Genomic DNA, 16,474 nt, shown 5'->3' on the forward strand with positions numbered 1-16,474 from the left:
TGCTCTATCCTCTAAGACTGAAAAGTGAAATAAAGCACACTTAAATTTCATTTCAAATTGGGTAGGTACTTTTTTTTTTCTTCTATGAAAGGTTTAAAACGAGCCTGCATAAGTAGTAAGGCCTCAGGGTTTTTCTGTGTTTGCCAAAGAGGACCTCCCTGATGTTCTTTGGGATTGGAGCCAGCAGGAGAGCAGGACTCCAGCTAGAAAGAAGGAGGAAGCTATAATATCTAGTTGTAGCCTGGGCAGATGTCATCGGGAGTAGTGCTTTGTGGAAAGCATCGTATCTTGGGGGTTAGCCTGAGAGGCTGGGATGCATTCTTCAAGGAGGCTAGAAAAAATAAGATGATGGAAAGGGAACAGGTTATGAGAGCAATAGAAACAAAAAGAAAGAAGAAACGAGAGGGGAAGGAAAAAGAGTCTTAAAAAAAAAAAAAGGCAGGAAGGGAAAGTGTGCAATTGTCTAGGGGCTAGAAGTAGTGATATTCTTAATATAAATTTCATCCTACTCATTGATAGAAAAGGATGAATTCATGGTGAGGGGAAAAAATAATGATCTAGATTTCTTTCACTGAAATTACACTGAACAGCCATTGCTTAGATCTGAAACGCTCTCATGAACAATCTACTTCACAGAGACCTGGTTACCTTCAGAAAGGTAACTAGTAAGTTAGTAAGGCAACCTTTCCTACCTTTTTTTCTTGGTATGAGAGGGCAGAAAATAGGTTTTTGTTCTTCCGCTTCCTCCAGATTGTATGGTACGATTTTTCTGCAGGAAAATAACTCACAGAACATAATAATTTTTCACACTATCATCCTGCAAAGGATGCTTGACAACTTCAGACCCATTAAAATATATCTTGAAAATATTAACAAACTGCCGTATAAGCTATGAATTAGTATCATAAAAAGGATGTTTTAAAAGGGGCAAACAAGAAGAGGAAGAGTTGAAAGTTAAAAAGTTCTGAATATGACCATTATTGATTCCACAATTACGGAGAAAAAAAGTCAATCCTTGGAACTGTTTTGCTATCCCTATTATAATTAAAATAAGCCTCAGGAGTCAAAACTGCTCAGATTGTGATAATTTCCTTTGGTATCTGTGTGCAAGGAATATAGCTATCTCTGAACATGAATGATAGCCCAAATGCATGGAAAAAATATGTAAATAGTCCCAAGGCCAGCTGTGACAGCAAGAACAATTTCAGAAAAGGCAATTGTATGAAAAAGAGAAACTAATTAGTCTTGGGACTTCCTGTATAGTGCTGCAAAGAGCAATCTAACATTTTTGTCAGTTTGGAGGACTTCATTATAGATCATAGAGTTTTTCCACTGCTTTGAGTACTTTAGAACACAAAACTTCTACCTTCTAAATACTACTGGAATAGGATTTCTTAGCAACAACTGCTCCTCGGGCAGGGAATTACTCTATTTCCCCACCGAAAACAGCTTATCCAGCTTGGTGTCCAGATCCTCATATAGCATGTATAAATTGATTAAGGTTATTTGTGAAGAATCAGTAGTGCCTCTTACTACAAAAAACAGCAGATTTTGCAGACGAGTTGCTTGTAAGTGAATCCTCTATTTTTGAACAACTAATTGATTGGGATTACTGTCATCTTGAGAATGGTCAGCTTATGTTGTAGATATCATAGGAACAGAAAGCATAGCAGGTAATGCAGAGAGTGGTTTTCCAGATGCTCTGCCATGTATTTGCAAGGGGAGGAGAAAGGAAGTGAAACTAGTTTACATTTCTGGATGAGGAGTTTTTTAGCTTTTGGTGATGCTGAGGTCTTTTCAGAAGCTGAGGCAGCAACAGAGGTAAATCTCCTGAGTATTATCCTATGCTCCTGCAGTTTCTGGACTGAACAAGCTGGTACAGAATTTGAAAATCCCTAAAAAGTAGATGGAAAATAAAGGTATTTAAAAAAAAAAAAAAGAGCCTTGAAAAATCACGTAACATTTAATTTTCTGACTTGTATCCTTTTTCCTATAAACAAGTCATAAGTTTGTCATTCATCAGACCACCTCACCTCACTAAGCCCTATTTAGAATATTAGTAAATGAGTACAAGAACATGTTCAGCTGTCAAGCAAAAACTATACACTGGCCTTTTTCAGTTAGACTCGTGGCTCTTCCTGCCAACAGTCATCTCTGCCACAGGGTGACAGGCTGCTTGATAATCTGCCCAGACAAAATCTAAAATAAGGGCTTCACTTCTGGTAGAATGTGGCAGATGTTGATGTGTTTAAAACTGGATTCCAGATACGAACATGGGAATTTCTCTGTCATTAAAGGAAGCAGTTGAAATCTTAAGACAGATTACTTTTATTATGACACTCAGGGAGAACAGTTCACTAGCACAGCTTATGACAGTGAAGAATTGATTTGCATGATGCTGGTTTGATCCTACCTACAATAGGTAATGATTGCAGCTTTCATTGCTGCTTTAAAACCCGAGCTTGACCATCTCTGAACACCCTGAAAGGATCTCACACAATTCTGTTTGCGGATGTAGAAGACTATGATGGTATTACCTACCTTCATCTATACGTATGGCCTTTGAGATTAAGATCAGGTAGACTGACAAGTTCTCCTAGTATTGTTGGAGTATATTTTGCAAACACAGTATAGCAATGACCTTGTGCTGGCCATGACCTTTGTGATAAGATCAGGAAAAACAGATGAAGTAGGCCACATTTGAGGGATCTAGAAGTATAGTCTGGCACCTATTATTATATAAGTGCATTTGGACATAGGTAGCATCTTCGTAGTTAGGTCAGGAACTTCTAAATGACAGCAAAGAAGTCCTGCAGAAGGAATGGCCCTTACACAGGTGCTGCCCAAGGACTGAAGTCTGCATTCCAAAGACTAGGGAGTGTTAAGCACTTTCCATACCCTCTTCTGCCCTTTGTAGAAGAGTGTTGACAGAGGCATTGGACCAGAGCAGAGTGATACCTCTAGTAAAGCCATATGGAAGGCTCTTTGGGCTGACAGAAAATAGACCTGCCAGTCTTGCAGTGACTGAAGGAGCACAGAGCATCACCTAGACTGTGAAACAGCTAAACCTTTAAAAGACCACCCGTGTCTCTCGGAAACCCTAGTAAGTACGATCAAGTTTGCTGTCTAAAGCTAGCAACACCCACCAATATTCAAGAAGCCAAAGCAGCCCGGAGGGATATCTTCATGCAACTTGAGCATCCAACTGGAAAATCCTCCCTAGAATCACGAGAAACGGTCTTCTCATGGGCAACAGTTTACTGCATATTATGATGTTCATATTCATGAGATACAACCTTGCTTGAGACTTTAAGGGCCAACCGATCCCTGAAAGTTACAGAGAGCAAAACAAGCTGAAAACTGGTGCTGGCATTTAATGCTAAACTAAAAATGCTTGTGGATACAAGTTCATCCAGACCTAAGAAGAGCATGCAGACTTACTCAAATGTAACATAACTTTTCAATTTCTTCTGTTATCTGTCAGAGAAGTATACAGGACGTTGAGCACAAATTGCCATTTCTTAAGGGTAACTGGTACCATGATTCAAATTTTCCAGCATTTTCCTGGAAATTATATCTTGCTCCAAAGAAATGACTATGAAGCCTTTTCTGTTCTTAGTTCTGTTTCTAAAACTCAGGCAGTTGCACTGACAGAAGTTCTGTTCCTTAGCACCTGTGAATTACAATACATAGATGCACAAAATCTACCAGATTTTGTTTTTGTGTTTTGGCACACCTAAGAAGAAAATAGTTTGAAGTTATTTTAGATAAGGTGCCAAATAAATTTGCTGCACCTGCTAACGTATACATAATGGTCATCTTGTTCTCGGAGACTTTTGCTATCCAGGTTTTGCTGATCTTACACACCGTTTTTCCCTCTGGGATCAACCTCCAAGAGTCAACATGCTGATGTTTCAGTAATTAGCAGCTGACCTCAAAGTTTTGCTTTAAGCTGCCTAGTCATCTAGGGTAATTCCTTATCCATGAAGAATTTTCGGCAGAATAAATAATTCAACACAGTTATTTGCCCCTCTCAGTTCCACTTCATAAAACAGAAATTCTGTGTTGCAGTCTTTCATTTAATCTCTTCCAGTTACAGTTCTGATTTACGTTTTCAATTGGAATTGTAAAAAAAAAAAAGCTCATGTCCTGAAATTTAGTGCATTAAGTGCATGAATGCAGGCAAACAACAGCCAGACTGTTCTCCAGTCCCTACTATAACCTAACTGGATACCCTCAGTAATTTTCTGTACAGGGCTCTGCAGACCTCATTTTGTCCATATCAGTAGAGAATGATCTTTCTAGTAAGAAAGTATTTTCATAGCTGTATTAATGTTCTCATGGTTTTTCACACATTTCTGCTGTTCAAAAGGATGTATGAGAATCCATATATTGAATCTAAATAAGCAAATCAGGCTCCTTTTCTTTAGGATACCAGAAAAATTAAATCTCTGAGTCTTAGAACAGATATTTACAGGGCTGGAGTAAGAAAGTCCTTGATTTTTCTTCATCTCTGTGAAATAGATTGATGCAGGAGGATATATCTACTGGGAAGCAAATTTGCTTTCAGTTTATGAGTTTGAGCACAGTTTCATTATCAGGTTGACCACAGTAATGGATAAATGGAAAAATAAGGGAAAAATACCATTGTATTTCATTCTTCCATATAAAGTATAATGTCACATTGCAGGATGAACAATGATGTCTCTATGATTGTCTTCAGCAACAGACAAGGAGAAACTAAAACACATTTTGCATATGAAGACACAAGTGGAGAATGTAACTGTACACTTGGCCCTTTGAAAAAACAGAAGAACGTCACAAGAAATTTAAGATAGGTCTGAGATTAGTCACATCCTACAAAATACTGCATGCTAATGTTTTCATTGCAATCTGTTCATCCAAAAGTTCTCTCCTTCACACAGAGCAACTGCTTAGCTTTTTACAAAGTGCTACACACTGCATTTTTAATTAAGCATTTAATTTTTGTGTCCTGCCACTACACCTTCTTTCCTACAACAGACAATCATGAAGTGGTTTTTTGTTTGTTTTTGAATTAGTACTTGCAGAATGCCAGCAGCTTTTTAGAGATTTATTAGGAATATGGGATAATATTGGTTTACTGAAAATTAATTACTCTAAATCCTTGACACATCAAGCCGTGTAGAAGCAGATTAGAAAAAGAAATTCTGTATATATGTTGACATTGCTTGCCTAAAATCCTTACAATCAATGACAGACTGCCTAAGTTACCAGTGGGTTAGCAGTACATTGCAGAAGACACTGGAAACATCGCAGAAGACTGTATTTTGGAACAATGTTGAATATTACAAAATACATTATTATACAACTTAACAGTCCAAAAAGGAAAGTTTGTTACCAAATACAAATCAGTAACGTAGCTGGTTCAAATGACCTTTTGTCATGTGCAAAATTTGCGCTGTCCATGTTGTCTGAAATCTTGCCACCCTGTTTTTGTTTTATAAAGGTTGTTACCATAGTGTTTAAACCTTGAAAATGAAAACTGTGCACCTGTCAAATACAGTATTGGACAGTCAGTTGCAGATTAGGCTTTCTTTGCAGTTTAAAGCGGAGATGGTAAGTAGGCTCAGCATGAAAGCAGCTTTTAAAAGTTCATTGATGTTCCCAGAGTTTGCCTTCCTGGTTTCTGTTAGGAGTCTTTCAAATGAGCAACTTGAGTGTCATTAAGCCACAACAGCCACTTACGAAAATTTCAAGACTCGTGCTTGATGCTGGGGTGTTTGTAACTTGTGGCCGCAGTCAGAGCAGCCCGACTTAACAGTGAGCAGACTGCTTACATCCGTGATCCCCTTACCCACCTGGGACTTACCATACAGAACAGATGGAGGGAACAGTTTACATTATGTTTATCTATAAGGCCATGGCTCTTCGGGGCACCAAACCTCCTGAAGCCAATGAGGTTTGGGTCCAGCAGTGCTCCCTTGAGATGCCTGAACGCTGCGAGTGCTGGTAGCTTCCGTGCTACCTAACTGGGAGCAAAGCATCAGGAGCCGCTCCTCCTGAGCCTTGCTTCTTGTCCATGTCTAGAAAAAAGAAATATATATTCTTCCCTCAGATGCAAAGTATTTAAGATGAGGGGTGGAGCCTGTAAAGTAAAAACAGAAAAGGACAGAAGAATTTCCAGTAGGCGTGCATAGGAAGAAGCACACGTTTCTGGCATTTTTAACCTCATTTATTCTTTGCTCTCATTAGTTGTTTTATCTTGTCTTCAGTTCCTGACCAAATCCTTTATTGGCTATCCTTGTGAAAATAAATCACGTTTCATACCAGGAACGTGGTGCTTTTGTTTACTTGTTCTTTTCCTGTAGGATGCCACTAAAAAAGCACTTTGCTCTTCAAAGGAGAAATGACGCTGCTCTTGGCATTCGCCACACCTCTTTGCGTTAAGTCCCGCAATTCATTATTGACATTTTAAAGGCTTTTCTCCCTGAGGCAACCAGTAGCCGCGAGGTGTGTGTGTGTTTGGGCGAAGCACTGGTCAGACTGTCCGTTCCCAGGGTTTGGAGCGCTTTCTGAGGTTTCAAGTAAATCCCCTGCATAACAAACAAACAAACAAACAAACAAAAAAAAGTCTGGAACAAGAGCGTGTCTTCCAACAGAGCGCTGAGCTCTTGCTCACTGCGGGGTGCAGTTATTAGAGGATTTTAATGTTACCGGACTCGCAGATGCTCTCTTGAGATCTGCGATCCCCGATCAAAACTGGGAAGCCACCCGTGTTTGAGGGCGAGCTCCATCCTTCGCTGCTCCAGAAGCGGCTCGGGCACATAAGTGAAATTTCTAATAGGCAGCACCTGCCGAGGATTTTCGCTCGCTCCCCTCTTTAACCTCCCCTTCCCCCCACGGGGCTGAAGGGAAACTTCGCGCTGCCCCCATCCGCATGCGGATGCCGCCCGGGGGAGGCCTCGGGAGCTCCTCCCGTGTCCCCTCTGCCGCGTAAACAAATAAGAAGCGGCCGGCTACCGCGCCGGGGGATGAGGATCTTCCCCTCCGCTTCTCCCCGCGGTGCTGCCGCCGCCGGAGGGTCCGGTCCCGCGCTGCCGCGGCAGCAGCGAAGCGCGGGGGCGGTGTCGGCCCGACGCGGCGCCTCCGCTCGCACGGACACCGGGTGTTTTCGGAGGAGGAGAGTTACCCGGCTAAAGCCCTTCAACTGCTCATTTCTAGTGTATGCAGGATAAAAGTTGGGGGGGGGCGGAATTTATTTATTTTAACCGGGGGCTGGTCCCTGCCCGGTGCGAGGGCAGGTGTGCGAGCACGTTTCGGCGCCAGAGGCCCTGGAGCGGTTTGCCCGGTTGCCGGCTCCGGCCCAGTCCCATCCGGCGGCCGGTTTTCCCTCAGCGGCTGGGAGCGTTTTAGCAGATTAACCGGTCCCGTAAGCCCCAGGGGCGCCGGCCTGGCGTAAGGCGCAGGAAGGGGCTGCGTGCGGCCAGGGGTTCCCCCGGCGAGCCCCGCCCCGCGCAGGGCAGGGGGAGCCGGCCCCCCCCACCCCCCCGCCCTCCTCCGCCGCTGACGCCTCTGCCTTTCCTTCCCGCAGCAGGGCCCGGGGGGCCGCGGCGCCCAGCCGGGCGGCCCGGATCCGCCGCCGCCCGCCGCCCCGCAGCCGCGGGAGCCCTTCGCGCCCAGCCACGGCAGCGCCTTCCACCTGCCCGAGCCCCAGCACGCCGCCGCGCTCTACTACGCCAGCTCCACGCTGCCGGCGCAGCGGGTGAGCTCCCCGCTGCCCGCCCAGCCCGGCGGCTCCCCCACCAAGCTGCCGCGGGCCGGCTCCGCCGCCGAGGGCGCCGCCTACGCCGCCGCGCAGCGCCTCTCCTCCCCGAAGCAGTCCCCCAGCCGCCTGGCCAAGTCCTACAGCACCAGCTCGCCCATCAACATCGTCGTCTCCTCGGCGGGACTGTCGCCGTCCCCCATCCGAGTGACCTCCCCGCCCACCGTCCAGTCTAACATTTCCTCCTCTCCTATCCACCAGTTGAGCTCCACCATCGGCACTTACGCCACCCTGTCGCCTACCAAGCGGCTGGTTCACGCTGCCGATCAGTACAGCAAGCACTCCCAGGAGCTCTACGCCACCGCCACCCTGCAGAGACCCGGCTCCCTGGCAGGTAAATTCCGGCCGCCAGCGCCTTGGCTCCGCGGCTGCGGGGCGGAGGAAGCGCGGGAAGGGGGTGTGTGAGGGGTGTGGGGGCGATGCGCGGTGCCGCCGCGCCCGCGGAGGAGGAGGGAGGGGGAAAGGCGGCCCCACCGGGCCCCAGGCGGCGGCGTCCCCCGGGGCGGGGTGACGGGGCTGCCGGGCAGGGAGGGGAGGGAGCGGGGTGGGGGGCGCTGACAGACAGAAATCCGGTTCGGGGGAATTGCGGGTTTCGGTCTGGCGGCGGTAAGTGGGGAGGGAGAGGCGGGCTTGCCTGCTGCTTTAGGAAAGTGCCTGAGTTCTCCCGTGGGCTGGGTGCGGGAAGGGTGCGGGGCCCGCAGCGCCGGGCTACTCGCTCCTGCTTGCGGTTTGGGCAGGTAGCGTGTTAGCGCCGTGACTCCCTTCGCCGCCGCTGTCAAAAACCCGTTCGATTCTGCTGCCCTCCCCCGGATTTGCAGGCGGGTCTGGGGCATTGGGCAAGTTTGGGGTTGCTTAGCAGGAACTCGCGGGGTACCCAGTCGTGCAGAGTAGCGGTGATTTGGCTCCGAGTGCTCTTAGGAAATGGGCTGTTCCAGCTGATTTAGCATCTCTGTAACCGCAGACTTTGAACAGATCCTAGGAGCGAGGTGCTGGCACGCAGTGCTCTAAACCATCTCTCTGCTAAACTGAGCATCCTTCAGGGGTGGGGTTTTTTTTGTGTGTTCTCAAAATTTCTAGTTTCATTGCTATAGTAACAGCTGCTATGCTCATATGTTCTCTTGTGTGACATAAATAGATCTGAAGATAAATAGGATACATAAAGAGGTTTGGCTGTGTTTATCAGGCAGATACACAAGTTTCTTACTGGAGTTAAAACCTCTTCTAATCCTCTTCTCTCCACTGCCCATCTCCCTTCCCCTGCTCCAGCAGTTGTTGGCATCCCATAAAATTCCAGTCTGTCTAAATGTACAGATTAACTGATAATAAAATACAGTATTAGTGTATCTCCTTGTAAGAACTACTTGATGGGGTTTTTTGCCTACTTAAAGGGTGGGGAAACTTTCATTTTTAATTCTTTTTTAAACTTTTTTTTTTTGTTTACATAATGCTATTTTTGAAGTACAAAACGTGTAAAGAGATAATATCACTAAGTGGTGCCAAAGTCGAGATCTCAGGACCCTGACATCAATCTTGTTGTCAAATATTCAGTCTCAAATTACAAAGTGATTGATATAGCAATTATGCTAGTGTAACTTCTCCCCGCTGTAGTCCAGCAGACTGTTGACCGCAGGTGTTGAATGCTGCCTTTGTAAAGTGGAAATGTAGAATTGCCACAGACTGTATTTTAGGGAGTTTTGCAACTTCATCCTGTAGCAAGAGTTGTTTGAGCCTGAACGGGCATGGAGGGAACTGTCAGTGTCAAAGGAACAGCAGACAATTCCATCTAAAACTTACATATACCAGTATTTCCCTGATTTTTCCTTACCTTTGTTCTAGGATAGAAGTCTTTGCTTCGGGAAGTTTCTAACAGGCGCAGTCCATATTTCTCTTTATGTACTTCTGGCATTAGAATTTGTGTCATACCTGGAGTATGCTTTTGTTTTTTGAAGAAAGCATCTTTTGTAGCATTGCAGCATTGAACCTGTGATGACAGTTTAATCAAAGCTTGTTCTGGAGGCCCATCATAATGACTCTGAAGTGCCACAGTGTTTGGGAAGCTGTTTGTCCTCCACTAGACCCAAGTGTTTGAACTTTTTTGCACTTCTTGGCCAGTAGTGGTTGTACAGACACTCCTAATGGAGATTTCTGCTTTGATTTGGAAAAAAAAAAAAAAAGTTAAGAAACTGGCATTAATTTTCTCAGATTGCTTTTAAATAAACGCTCCTGCATCTTGCATAATGGAGGTGCTTCCCTCTCTGCCTCTGTTTAGGACCCGCTGTGAGGAGTTGGTTGTCACTGATTTAAGGCTTGGATGAAAGAAAAGTGTATAGATACATGCATTTAGGAAATGGCTGGTGTATTTTTATTTGAATTTTAATGGAGAGGGGGGACAGTGATTGATCACTTGGGCTTGCTGTTAAGTTTGTAAAAATTGGTAAAGCGACACTAACTTTTACAAGTGGTGTGCCGATCAGAAAAAAAAAAAGTAAGCTTCTGAGTTACTGTATCTCATAGGGATTTACTTTTAAGTGTGCTGGAAATCTCAGTGTCTTATTTTGTAACAAGTGGGAAATCCTGTAACTGGAGTAAGTGTTAGTTGACAGACATGCAGAGATAATATTGCTATTTAAAAAATAAAACCCAGAAATTTTCAAAGTGGGAGCAACAGCATGTTAGTAAATAGTATTTTTTTTTTCCCCACAGTGGTGACATGCCTTTTAAGTAGTCCTTGAAAGGAGCTTTATCACGTGACCCATTCTTTTGCAAAAGTTTCCCATTGTGTGCTCCTGCCTGTTATTTTCCATTACCATTCTGTAGCATGTTTCTCAAGGCCTCCTCGCCATCCCAGAGTTACACATTTGCTAGCAGGGTTAAGTCCCTGACTAATCTTCTAGACTTTCACTGGATTCACTGAAGTCAATGGGCTACACAGAGGCTTAAAATTAACGTATGCTTTAGCGTTAGCCAGGATCAGATGTTACAGATACTACTAAAGCAATCTTTGTTTTTTTTCTATAGGCATTTTTGCTCAGAGCAGGTTTGCTCTTTGACCTGTAAGTATAGTATATTATTGCGGGAGTTTTCCTGTTAGAAATCAAGCCTGTTGAGAAGGATGGCAAGCAATTCTATGTTGAAAAGTCAATGTTCCATAAACCAGGTTTTTGCATCTTGTTCACAACATACAAATATGGGATTTTTTGGATTCCCCCCCCCCCTCCGTTTGAGAGAGGAGGAGGAGTGGAGAGTAGTTGTCACATTGCACGGATTGATGGTTTGCCTACTGTGATTACTGTGAAGTTGCATTGCTATGTATGTGTCATCACAGGGATGATGTTACTCGAAGTAATCTTTTTTTTATCTCTAGGAAGAAAAAAATAGTTATTTGTAGTAATTACTGGGGATACAAATAATGAATTAAAAAAAAATGCATGATATTAAAAATTTCTGCTGGAGCTATCTAGCTCATGAACACTACTGGTTCTCAGTGTGCTAAACAAACTGAACCATATCAGTACCAGGGTTAGATGTTTGAAAGAGAAGACCTTCAGTTATGATCAATTTAAAAAAAAAAAAGAAATTGAAAAAATAGATTTCAAACACAGGTTGCCCAAAACTGAATCTGTGTAAGACTTAATTGAAGAGGTGGCATTATTTATATTAATCTCCTGCAAATTTGATTATGAAACAACTTGAAATTATAAAAATGTCAGTTCTTAGACTGCATCCCGAGTTTAAAATAACATTTGCAACAGCATGCAATGACTCAGTTTTAACCTAGTAACCTTAGAAACATCTTTAGAAGTGGGTTTTAGTCTAGTTGTATTTGAACTGTCACCATTGCCAAGTGTATGCATGTATGGGGGTATGTGTGCATATAGTGGTTCTTGCTGAGTGTTTGCTTGCCATGTTTATTCTTAGTCTTGCTATGATCTGCAATTACAGTTCTGGAAATAGTTTTCTGATGTGTGTTGGAGACAGATTCAGACTAGATAGAAGGAAGAATTTTTTTTACCATGAGGGTGGTGGAACCACTAGAACAGGCTGCCCAGAGAGGTGGTAGATGCCCCATCCCTGGAAACATTCAGGGCCAGGCTGGATGAGGCTCTGAGCAACCTGATCTAGTCGGGGATGTCCCTGCTCCTTGCAGGAGGGTTGAACTATATGACCTTTGAAGGTCCCTTCCAACCCAAACCATTCTGTGATTCTATACTCAACTGTCTGTTCAAGCAGCAATCTGAATCCAGAAAGCACAGTTTGTAAATACTTTCTTGCAGCTTCCACACCTGGACTCAGCTGCAAAGTGCTTCTAAGAGCCAGACTCACCAAAGCAACCCATTTTGCCTTGAAGGAGGAGTGTGTAGGACAGCAAGCAGCAGAAACATGGGGAAGCCCTTTCAGGAGGCAGGTTGTTGCACAGGCGCCCACTCTTCACTCTGAAGCATCTGCTGCTGTCCAGAATCAGATAGACGGTACTAAAGGAGTAGTGGGTTTGCTTTGGAGCAAAGGGAGAGGAGGTGGTCAGAATGTTGTTGAGGTAGTTTGTGCCTCAGGTTACGTGACAGGGGAGCAGACCTGGTGTTGCAGAGCCACTCCTGCCTCGTCACCCAGCTTAGGGAAGGCTAAGGACATATAAGACAATGGCAGGTAATTTTATGCATTGCTTCATTACAGGAAACTTAAAGAAAAAAAATATGTTTGAAGACTTCATCATGCTCCATCAGCTGTACTAAAAGGTCAGGTTTAAGAAATGAGTGTTAGCATGAGTCATTTTGTATTATGTTAGGTGGAAAGAATATTATACAGTTGTTCTTCATGTGATGGTGGCATGTTGCACTGAAACAAGAGCTGCAGCATCCCTCAGTGTCTGCATCACCAGCAGACAGCCCTGGTGCTGCTACTGAAAACTTCAGTGCTCAGCCTCGTGTGTGCAAACAGAATCTTCTTTCAGGTGCCTGTAAAATGAAAAAGAATAGGAATTTCTTCTTTCTGAGGTAGAACTGTTTGTATGCCTCTGTAGTACTACTACTAAAATAACACTGGTTTATAAAAGTGTAGCATGGGTTAATGTATAAAATATGCTTTCCACTCTTTATTGAGCAAAGAGTTCTAAGTTTATCAGGGTCTTAACTGGTTCCTTCTGCTCCTTCATCTGTCTTGTCTCGCCCTTCTCCCTCTTCACTGGGGACCTTACTTTGCCCTTTCTCCTTCAATATGCTTTTCATTGCATATGACATGTTGAAACCTGGTTTTCTGTAGAGATTTATGGCAGGACTGCTATTTGATGGTGAGCATTGACATGTTTTAGCATTTCGATGTGCAGTTGTATGGACACAGAAGAGATCAGTTTACATGAATGTGTATGAGATAACTGATACACATTGCCACTAGCATGCATTTAGATGTGAAAATATTGGATCATTTATATATCACTGGTTCATTGCAAGCTTTAAATATAGAATCATAGAATGGTTAGAGTTGGAAGGGACCTTCAAAGGTCATCTAGGCCAACCCCCCTGCAAGGAGCAGGGACAACCCCAACTAGATCAGGTTGCTCAGAGCCTCATTCACCCTGGCCTTGAAAGTTTCCAGGGATGGGGCATCCACCACCTCTCTGGGCAACCTGTTCCAGTGTTCTACAACTTGCATTGTAAAAATTGTTTTCCAAATATCCAATCTAAATCTACCTCCCTCTATTTTAAAACCATTACCCCTCGTCCTATCACAGCAGGTCCTGCTGAACAGCCTCTCCCCATCTTTCTTGTAGGCCCCCTTGAGGTACTGGAAGACCGCTATCAGGTCTCCCCGGAGCCTCCTCTTCTCCAGGCTGAACAGCCCCAACTCTCTCAGCCTGTCTTCATAGGAAAGGTGCTCCAGCCCTCTTATCATCGTCGTGGCCCTCCTCTGGACCTTCTCCAACTGGTCCATGTCCTTCTTGTGTTGGGGGCTCCAGAACTGGACACAGTACTCCAGGTGGGGTCTCACCAGGGCAGAGTAGAGGAGGAGAATCACCTCCCTGGACCTGCTGGCCACGCTTCTCTTGATGCAGCCCAGGATGCGGTTGGCCTTCTGGGCCGCAAGGGCGCATTGCCTGCTCATGTTGAGCTTCTCGTCCACCAGCACTCCCAAGTGCTTTTCCTCAGGGCTGCTCTAGATCCATTCCCCGCCCAGCCTGTGTTTGTGCCTGGGATTGCCACGACCCGGCTGCAGCACCTTACACTTGGCCTGGTTGAACTTCATGAGGTTGGCACAGGCCCACCTCTCCAGCCTGTCAAGGTCCTTCTGGATGGCATCCCTCCCTTCCAGCGTGAAATTATATGGTTAAGTGTTACAGTTCTCCAGTAAATCACGCTGCACTGTGCATTTGTGCTAGAATGGCTGCATTACTGCTTGTGAGTATCCACCTCCTTCTTTCATGCCTCAACATGGAGGAGAAATAACTCGTAGCACAGTTAGGTAGTATTAAAATCAATGTTAGTGCTAACCTGAGTTAAAATTAGCCTCTTGGAGGCACTTAAACTGTATGCAAGTAAAATATTCTTTTTAGACTGTATCAAATTCGCACCAGCATTCACAAAAGCAGACATGACTTCACCACGTGCACCATCATTCACGTGTTGGACAGGGTGCTATAGATAAGGAATGTACAAGCAGTGTTAACCCACAGCCAAAGGGAATCTAAATCACCCCAGAATTAGAAGTTCTTTGTGCCTTAAAATCCCCACCTGAGACACAGAGCTGAGCTAACAAAACAATCTAGGTTTGTTGTGCAGTTGTACTACTTTCGACAGGTAAGGAAAGAAATTCTTTGGATTTTTTGTCTTTAAGATAAGCTGTGGGACTTGGACTATCAGTAGGATTGATCATACCAAAAAGGATCCTCAGTCGTTTCCCTTAACTATTTTTCTTGTATTTTTACAGAATCCTGTGAGTATTTCTTTTATAAGGAGAGCAAAATTGCTTCATTAATTTTAACCACAGTTTTCTATAGATTTTTTTCTACCTTCTTTTTGTTTGTTTTTGTTAGCTAGAAAATTTATTTATCTGCTGTCAGAGCTTTTATACATGAGAACATTGTTAATGCCCTTTTGTTCTGGGACAGACACTGCAGTCCTAACTTTGGTCGTTTGTTTTTTTCTTTTCCCTACTGTTTGTTTTGAGACTCTTTATTTTAGACAAGAAAACAAAACAAAAGATTTGTAGGCATTCAGTAATATTTCAGATACTAATCACAGAGTTGCAATTTGGTATCTTTCTGATACTAAGTTATTTGTTTCCATATTGTAATCTAGAGGTTACAAGTGCTGGTGTTGGTCTTGGAGCGGATACAATACACAACTCAATATTCACTTTGCTTTTCTTTAATGCTAATTTTACTTTTACCATTCCTTCAGCAATAATTATGTTTTTAACGGTTACAACTGGAACACTTACAATAGTACGCAATTCCAGCTTGGGCAAGGTATCCAAAATGGACAGGCTACAGCAATAAAGCATAAGGAATAAGAGGGATGTCTTTGAAAGGTTATTATTGCTGTGATTTTTGTTCCTGCATCTTTCAAATCTAGCTTACGTGAAATGAATATACTTGTAGGAGAAGAAAAATTGATAAGGACCAAATAGGGAGGCCCCATGTGTGTGGATATGTCTTTGAGCTAATCAACTTGAGCTTTGGCTTCCTGTGTGAGCAAAAGCTGCAAATAAATCTGAGCTTGGGTCCTGTTCTCATACTGAACATAACCTTTCCCTTTGCTTCCTGTTCTTGATATGAGAAATCCTTTGACTGATCTTCTCAATGGTCTTTCAGAGGGGTGTGAAATCAAATAATACTGCAAAATAACAAGTTCTTGGGCAAAGAAAGCCAGTCTGCAGCATGGCTGAAAGTAGATTCAACTGGTCTGAAGCTGCAAGTATTTTAACTGAGTGACGGTGGGAAACTTGAGTGGCAGTGGCTGTTTATGGGCTGTTAGGTCAATGTAACATCAAATGTACTTCTGGTCAGTACTGCAGCCTGTGCTGTTGTTTGTAACCACACAAGCTGGCATGCAGTTTCTGGCCTCCGGCCCCAAACTTTAGCAGTGTGCCTAAGGCAGCCAGGATTCAAACTGAGGCATGCAAGCCCCTGGAAGGAATTTCTTAAGCGTCACAGCAGAGTTCTAAACGTCTGTGCTTATATACTTGCTGAAAAGAAGCACAAGGAGGAGTTGGAAGTTGGTAAAAAGCTAGCAGAGAACGGTCAGTGTCTATAGCAGAAGGATGGTTAATCCAGGGAGCTGGAATTCTTCTGTCAATTTTTCTTGGCTACTGAAATCCAATTAAATACGTGAAGTCAAAGAGCAGTGTTTTGGGAACCTAACTTTTTATAACGTTTGTTTAGAGCAATGGAAATAACATCAGCCAGTGTTGGCACTGCAGTTCATATAGCCATGTCTTGCTTATGTTGATTTGTATTATTTTTGGTATGTGAGATTACAGGAAGAGGTTGAGGTTTTAGGAACTATGATATGTCCAGACTTTTGGGTCTTGAGGGTGTGCTACTGAGGCTGAGTCTTGTCTGTGCCTGTCACCACCACTTTTGCCCTCAGGCCTGAATGGTGTCCTTAAATGCCCGTTGTCCTCTTCAGTTGCAAGGAACGTGATTTTGGGTCTTTCTAAATGTCCTTGGCCTTGAAC

General features: G+C 43.9%; 1 protein-coding gene across 9 annotated transcripts in view; it reads left to right on the forward strand.

Annotated features, from left to right (window-relative positions):
* Positions 1-16,474, forward strand: part of CTNND2 (catenin delta 2) — a 676,745-nt gene that overhangs the window by 374,214 nt on the left and 286,057 nt on the right. For 8 of the 9 annotated variants that reach the window (XM_086740367.1, XM_086740369.1, XM_086740370.1 and 5 more), the window contains one exon: positions 7,574-8,138. In XM_086740367.1, the coding sequence (XP_086596493.1) occupies positions 7,574-8,138 (565 nt within the window). The remainder of the gene's footprint in view (positions 1-7,573; positions 8,139-16,474) is intronic. The other variant, XM_086740375.1, reaches the window with a different exon arrangement.

Source organism: Chlamydotis macqueenii, chromosome 2 (assembly GCF_036417535.1).
Source record: "Chlamydotis macqueenii isolate bChlMac1 chromosome 2, bChlMac1.mat, whole genome shotgun sequence".
Classification (NCBI taxonomy): domain Eukaryota; kingdom Metazoa; phylum Chordata; class Aves; order Otidiformes; family Otididae; genus Chlamydotis; species Chlamydotis macqueenii.